Here is a 7,127-nt window from a genome sequence, read left to right on the forward strand (position 1 = left end):
TAAAGTGAAAGTGCCTGGTGTTCTGGGATAAGTCTCAGCCCTCTGGAAGCACTTGATGGAAGCACTTCTTACAGAAAGTGCTGGAAGACCAGTCCACTGTTACCGGGTCAGGCGTGTGCATGGATGGTGAGTGGAGTGTGACATGTCTCCTGCCAAGTTCCCCTAAAGAGAGGAGAGGACAGTCCTGCCAGCCTGCCTTGTGCAGGTGAGTTGTGGGCCCTGAAAACCCAGCAGCCCTGGCTGGCGAAGAGTCGTGGGTGCAGAGCAATCAGACACATGCACGTGATGTGATGTTTACCTCCTGGAAGCCCCAGAATCACACATCTGCTGCAACAGAGACCTGGAAAGGTGGCCTCCAGCCTCTGATCATGTCCTGAGAACATGCTCATCCAGCGAATCTGCTCCTCTACCAGGAGCACCGGCCATGTGAGGGCAAGTAGGAACAGGAAACAATAGAAGCGCTAGGAGTGAAGTGGGACAGACACTGTCCCCCGCACCTGGGAGCCCAGGTGTTTAGTTCAGATTAAGACTTTCTGAGACCTTAGAACAGCCACCCTGGTCCCCTTCAAGGATGCTTGTCCTTTGGCCTGGAAGCAAATGCTGGGAGGAAGCGTGGAGGTGCCGGGCGGACAGCAGCACTTGGGCAATGGGGCAGCGAGGGACAGTGGAATCCCTATTATTGAGTGCCTTCTGTATGCCAGGCTCTAAGCGACTGCCTCCTGTCCGCTCATGTCACCCTGACATCCCCGACATCCCATAAAGCCCGCGCTGTGTCATCTCCTTTAAAGGGAGGCCCCTGGAGCTGGGGAGGTGAAGTCACCCACCCCAGGCTGGTGGAGAGGCCAGCCCCACACCCCCTGCTGCCCGGACCCTGCCGTGTGGCCCAAGTGGGAATGTTGTGTTCAGGTTGGGGGCCTGGTGGGGGCAGCAGGCTGGAGCAGGGGAAGGGGGCTTGCCTTGTGGGCGGCAGTGACCCCCACACGGTGTCTTTTCCCTTTTCTTGGAGTGGGTCTCCTGGGTAAGATCGTGGCAGGGCCGTTCCTGCGGAGACTGGCTCAGATGGATGGAGAGGCAGGTCCCTGCAGGTCTGGGAGGCGGAGGAGCCTTAAGACCCGTCCTGCTGGTTCCTGGTGTTTCACCCACAGAACCCAGACAGCAGTGGGGTGCCGTGTCAAGTCCCTGGGAAGCGGAGCCACCCTTGACCTGGCTCTGCACACCTCCCCCGCACACTCAGCCACACACATTCACGTGCACGTGCGCACACGCGCACACACACACACTTATGGCTACTGAGTGTGCGGGTTCCCTACCCCGAGGGCCTCAGGACTCACCCGGCCAGCCTGGAAGAGGTCACCTTCCTGTCCCAGCCTCCTCCATCACCCTTCCTCCTGTAGGACTGGGGCTGGGAGAAGTCGAGTGTCCCTGGGAGATAGAGGTGGGGTCAGGAGCAGATGAAGCCTGGCAGGGCAGGCTTGCTGGCCCACCTGCCAGAGTCTCCTCTGCCTCCCCCTTCCCTCTGCTCCAGGCTCTCCTTCCTCTGCAGACCAAGCACCCCAGCGGGCAGCAGGCACAGACATCCTGCGCCCCTGCGGGGACCACAGCCTCCCTGCTGGGTCTGCAGCCCTTCCTCCCTCCTCCTGTGCCTGAGGGCTGCCCAGGGAGTGGCAGCCCCCAGTCTCCTCATGCTCAGCCCCCAGCCTCCCAGGTGGCCATCCTTGTCCCCTTACCCACTGGCCTTGAGAGCAAAGTCCTCTTCCAGTGAATACTTCTAGGAGTGTTGGTTCACACCAAATGCAAACATGAGGACTGCATAGTCAAAGCTATGGTTTTTCCAGTAGTTATGTATGGCTGTGAGAGTTGGACCATAAAGAAGGCTAAGCACCAAAGAATTGATATTTTTGAATCAATTGGTGTTGGAGAAGACTCTTGAGAGTCCCTTTGATTGCAAGGAGATCAAACCAGTCAATCCTAAAAGAAATCAACCCTGAATATTCATTGGAAGGACTGATGCTGAAGCTAACGTTCTAATCTTTGGCCAACTGGACTCATTGGAAAAGACCCTGATGCTGGAAAAGATTGAAGGCAGGAGGAGAAGGGGACAACAGAGGATGAGATGGTTGGATGGCATCACCCACTCAATGGACATGAGTTTGAGCAAACTCCAGGAGATAGTGAAGGACAAAGAAGCCTGGCGTGCTGCAGTCCATGTGATTGCAGAGTCAGACATGACTGAGTGACTGAACAGCAACAACCAAACACAAGGTGGTCATGGAATAACAGCACCTTCCGTTGATCAAAGAAGCTTCGAGCTTTGATCCTAAGAGGTCTGATCAGATACGGGGACTTATTATCCTGTCTCATAGCTTTGTGTGTCTGTCATACAGACACGCAAATTAAGTCCCCAAATCAAAGGTGGAATTAGAACCTAGAGTTAAAGTCTCCTGACAGTGTCTGCAAAGCTCTCCACTTACAGTGCAGAATCAGTGATGAGAGTAAATGAGATGAGAAGAAAAGGAAATTTAAAGCACAGATTTATATCTTCAAATATTCTTTAAAAATAAGCAAGGGAGCTGGGCTGGTCCCAGTAATCAGTGGCCCCACCCTCCCCACTTGGCTTATGAAGCTGGTCTCCCAGGAGAATCCACACCCTCCACCCAAGACAATTGTCAGTTTCATTGAGAAACTGATTGCTCATTATGTATTGGCCTCTGCACTCTTCTGCTCTGAGATGAGATAGTGATCGTCTTCATGATGTTTGTGTGCGCTCAGTCATGTTCGACTCTTTGCAATCCCGCCAGGGTCCTCTGACTATGGGATTCTCCAGGCAAGAATATTGAAGAGGGTTGCCATTTCTCCTCCAGTGGATCTTCCTGACCCAAGGACTGAATCCTGGTCTCTTGTGTCTCCTGCCTTGGCAGGCAGGTTCCTTACTACTGAGTCACCAGGAAAACCCTTCATGTGAGGAGATGGGCAAACAGAAGATTTCCCATCTCTCTGCATCTGGGTCCCCTGGACTCAGGGTGGCCGGGGGTGGATGTGCACGGTCAAGAAGTGGAGAGGTATTTGCCCACTGCCCTCTAGGGAAGGACAGAATGCTGTCAGATGGCTGAACCAGGAGTGGAACTTACTAATTTCTCAGGAGGACAGAAGCAGTCTGCTCCTCCCCTGGAGGCATAGCTGGGGCAAGTCAGGGGATTTATAGGGATCATGAGGGAATTTGCTTGAGAAAGTCACCATGGGGGCCCCAGGGCAAATGTCCCTTTACAGCCTTAGATCTCAGGGCTAAGGACTTGGGTATGGTCCCCAGGGCCTGAGCTCTTGGTCTAAACTCTGCTTCAGAGCAGTGGGCAGAGGTGAAACAGGTAAGACTATGCAGCCCGGGAATTTGTCTGCTTAGGGCTGACTTAGTAAACCCATAAGGCAGACCAAGTACCAGTCACCCACTTCTACATCCTCCCACCCCTGGCATCTTTGGGGGCTGCCCGATCCAGCCCAGCGCTCTCAGGCAGGGCCCCTCTGGAGTTATAAGTGAAGGGTCCCCGCATTCCTGGGGTCTCTGTAGAGAACCCGGGACTTGGGACAGAATCAGAGAAACTAGAGGGGAGCTAGAGGAGAGGACCTTGCGGGATACTGGAGGCTTCCTCTCGCCTCTGAAATCACACTTCGAATATTCACTTCATGAATGAACCTCAGCAGTAGTTGCGGCAGGCTCTGCCCACCTCCACCCCCTGGATCCCCCTTTCTCCAAGCCAAAGGCAGGCAGATGTGCCCCACCTGAGGACCTGCCGGCCACTGTGGTCTGGAGAGTGATGAAGCCCGCAGTGCATCCTGGGAGAATCCCACTCAGCTCTACCATCACAGCCCATCCTGCAGGACGGGGGCTGGACAGCCCCAGAGAGAACAGGAACGTTGGCCACAGCCCTCCCGGTTCTCAGGGCTATGGGAGGCTCCCCTCCCCTTTCCACACTGGTCTCTAAATTTGGAGAAGTTGTCTTGAGCCCCCCATCTTGAGCTTGGCTGGACTGTGAGAGTGCCATGGGCACTGTGCTCTGCTGTTGGGGTGGGTGAGGCCCGGTCACGTTGGTTCTCTGCAGCCTTTCCTGGGGCGGGCCCGCCTCTCCAGTTCCTGTATTTCTTGTCTGTCTGCAGTCCGCTGTCCCTCCCTGGGAGGAGGATCTCGCCCCGGGACATGGGGTGGGTGGGGAGTGTCCTCCTCCCTTTGCTGGGATGCACAGAAAAGGAGGGGGTTCCCAGCAGTGGCAAGGCTGCCGCCTGAGCTGTGTTCTCAGACACACACAGCCTTGGTCCCGAGCTGGTCCCAGCTCTGACGTGAGCCCTTCCGGTGGGTTGGCAGTGAGCTGGCAAGCTCCGTAGCAGGTGCGAGCGACATGGCAGAAAAGCTGTCCAAAGAGCAGGTGGCGGAGTTCAAGGAGGCCTTCGACAGGTTCGACAAGAACAAGGATGGCACCATCAGTGTGCAGGAGCTGGGCACCGTGATGCAGGAGGTGGGCCTGAAGCCATCAGAGGCTGATCTGAAGGTGGTCATCTCCCGGCTGGACACGGAAGAGAATGGCAGCATCAGCTTCCAGGAGTTCCTGGAGGCCATGGCCGCATGGCTTCAGACCTCAGACATGGAGGGCCTGAGGGAAATCTTCCGTGCCTTCGACCAGGATGACGATGGCTACATCAGCGTGGACGAGCTCAGACAGGCCACGTCCCAGCTGGGGGAGAAGGTGTCTCAGGACAAGCTGGACGCCATGATCCGGGAGGTGGATGTGGACCAAGACGGTCGGGTGAACTATGAGGAATTCGTGCGCATCCTCACCCAGAACTGAGGTCCCCCCACCCCCCGCCTGCTCTGCTGCCCCCTGCCTCCGCCCGACTCTGGTCCCACTGCCCGGTCAGGCCCTGCTTCCATGTGGGGACAGTCGGTGGTGGGCAGGAGGGGCTTCCTCGTGGCCTGGGGTCTGATCTGCCCGGCCAGACGGAGAGTGCTTGAGAGACGGGGGTGCTCGTTACCTTGCAGAGCTGTTGTGAGGAGACCCAAAGCGATGCGCTGGTTGGAATAAAGGAATGTGAGCTCCAAGGTGTATGATTGTGCTTGAATGGGGGTAGAGGGGGGCTGGGGAGGGTGGGGTTTGGGTGGGGTCGTTGAAGAGCCCCAGCAGGGGCATGTGGGGTTCCCTTGAGCCTCTCCCCGTTCCACTCAGCCCTAATGGGGGACCCTAGGACTCCAGGGGGAGAAGGCAATGGCACCCCACTCCAGTACTCTTGCCTGGAAAATCCCATGGACGGAGGAGCCTGGTAGGCTGCAGTCCATGGGGTCGAGAAGAGTCGGACACGACTGAGCGACTTCACTTTCACTTTTCACTTTCATGCATTGGAGAAGGAAATGGCAACCCACTCCACTGTTCTTGCCTGGAGAATCCCAGGGATGGGGGAGACTGGTGGGCTGCCGTTTATGGGGTCACACAGAGTCGGAGATGACTGAAGCGACTTAGCAGCAGCAGCAGCAGGACTCCAGGAGGCCCCCCTCTGATGCCTGTGGTTGAGGAGGTTGGGGGGAGCGCTATGAGTGGGATGGCGCAGACGGGACTCGAGTGTCTGCCTGAGCTCCAGTCAGAACCTGGGGCCAGAGTCTGGACCAGGGGTGGGACACGCCTGCCCCTCTGGTGATATTTATTGCCCTTTGCATGTAGCCATCTGAAAGAAAACTCTGTGTGTGTGTGTATGTCCTGCATTTGAGATATGGAGACTAATAGAGCCAAGTAGGGAGCCCTGGAGGACCAGCCCTGCCTTACCTGAAGGAGGGCGGGATGGTCAAGAAGTGGGAAGGACCACAGATGCTGTGATGGGGTAATGGGAGGGGATCACACTTGAGGGGTGGGGGGTGTTTCCCATCAGATCCTAGCTCAGGCTCACGGAGGAAGGTGCCCCTAAACCCTTCGGCTCCAGCCCTTTGGGGCCCCTTTGGGGTTGGGGCTCTGAAGCAGCTCCCTGGGTGTGCGTGTGCCCACAGAGGAGCTGGGGGGAGGCCAGAAGTCAGAGATGGGAGGAGCATCCCCCCTTCCACCCCCTGATGTCAAGCTGAGGTGCCATTGGAACCTGGGTTTGTGCAGTGTTGCTGTGTAGTTTCTAAAAACCATTCTGGCCAGAGCCAAGGCAGAGGTTCTCAGTGCAGGGTGGGGACGGACAGAGTCTGCTTACCTGGAGGGCTATAGCAAAACACCTGCCCAGCCCTTTACCCTCCCTTATTCCTGTTCGAGGGCGAATGACAGAGCAGTGTACCCGTGCAGAGGGGGTGGGGCCAGACCATCCGGGTGTGCTGTAGCACCGAAGAAGTGTTTCCATTTGGGGATATTTTCAGTGGGTCACTGGGCCCCGTGACATCACATCTGCTGCACGGTCCATCCTAGCCCTGTCCTCGGGGTCTCCCTGAAGCCCCCTGCTCAGGCCTGGGCTAGAGGGGGAGGAAGACAGAGAAGACAGGCAGGAGCTCTGGTCCCTGAGGGTTCCCAGGGTGGGATCGGGTGTGGCGTCTGGTGGAGATAAGAGGGAGATGAGGAAGGGGGCAGAGGCTGCTCCCTCCTCCTGAGATTTCAGGGGTGGGGCGTCCAGGATGGGGGTGCACCCCCCCAGAAAGTCCCCATTCTCTTAGGGACGCAGGCCACAGAAGGTGAGTTTCTAAATGAGCGATTCTTAAATGCCAAGCTGGTCCAAGGCTAAGGGCTCCAGGCTCTGCATGGAAACAAGGAAAATAAAGATGTTTGGATGAACTTGATGTATTCAGTTTTTAAAGTTCTGAGAACATGCTCTTTCTATAGTTCAAATGTCCTTTCTTTAATGAAATGACTCTGATGGCAGATGGTTTTTTTTTTCCCCCTTTCACGTACTTCCTTTGAAACATGGGGAATCCCATGTTAATTTTGACATCTTACTGTCCTGTGAGGCCCCAACCTCTGAGAAGAACAGCTCCAGCCTTTGGCACATAAAACTGATCTTCTTCCCTTAAAAAAAAAAAAGAAAAAAACGATTCTTCTGACTTTGAAGAAGTATGAGGCTCATACTTGGGAAGAGCAGACTCCAGGATGGGGGAGGGGGGAGGGGGGGGAGGTGTGGGGAGGAGG

The 7,127-nt window shown here is 56.1% G+C and overlaps 1 protein-coding gene across 1 annotated transcript; it reads left to right on the forward strand.

Moving 5' to 3' along the window:
- The first annotated feature begins 4,237 nt into the window (after nucleotides 1–4,237).
- Nucleotides 4,238–5,090, forward strand: LOC129624944 (calmodulin-like). The gene has a single exon (XM_055543139.1). It carries the CDS (start codon nucleotides 4,389–4,391, stop codon nucleotides 4,833–4,835), a length of 447 nt encoding a protein of 148 aa, XP_055399114.1. The 5' UTR covers nucleotides 4,238–4,388; the 3' UTR covers nucleotides 4,836–5,090.
- The last annotated feature ends 2,037 nt before the right edge of the window (nucleotides 5,091–7,127 follow it).

This window comes from Bubalus kerabau, chromosome 13 (assembly GCF_029407905.1).
Source record: "Bubalus kerabau isolate K-KA32 ecotype Philippines breed swamp buffalo chromosome 13, PCC_UOA_SB_1v2, whole genome shotgun sequence".
NCBI lineage: Eukaryota > Metazoa > Chordata > Mammalia > Artiodactyla > Bovidae > Bubalus > Bubalus kerabau.

Bases quoted from the DNA above. Each gene is read 5' to 3' on its own strand.
- LOC129624944 (XM_055543139.1), top strand. From the start codon at position 4,389: ATGGCAGAAAAGCTGTCCAAAGAGCAGGTGGCGGAGTTCAAGGAGGCC.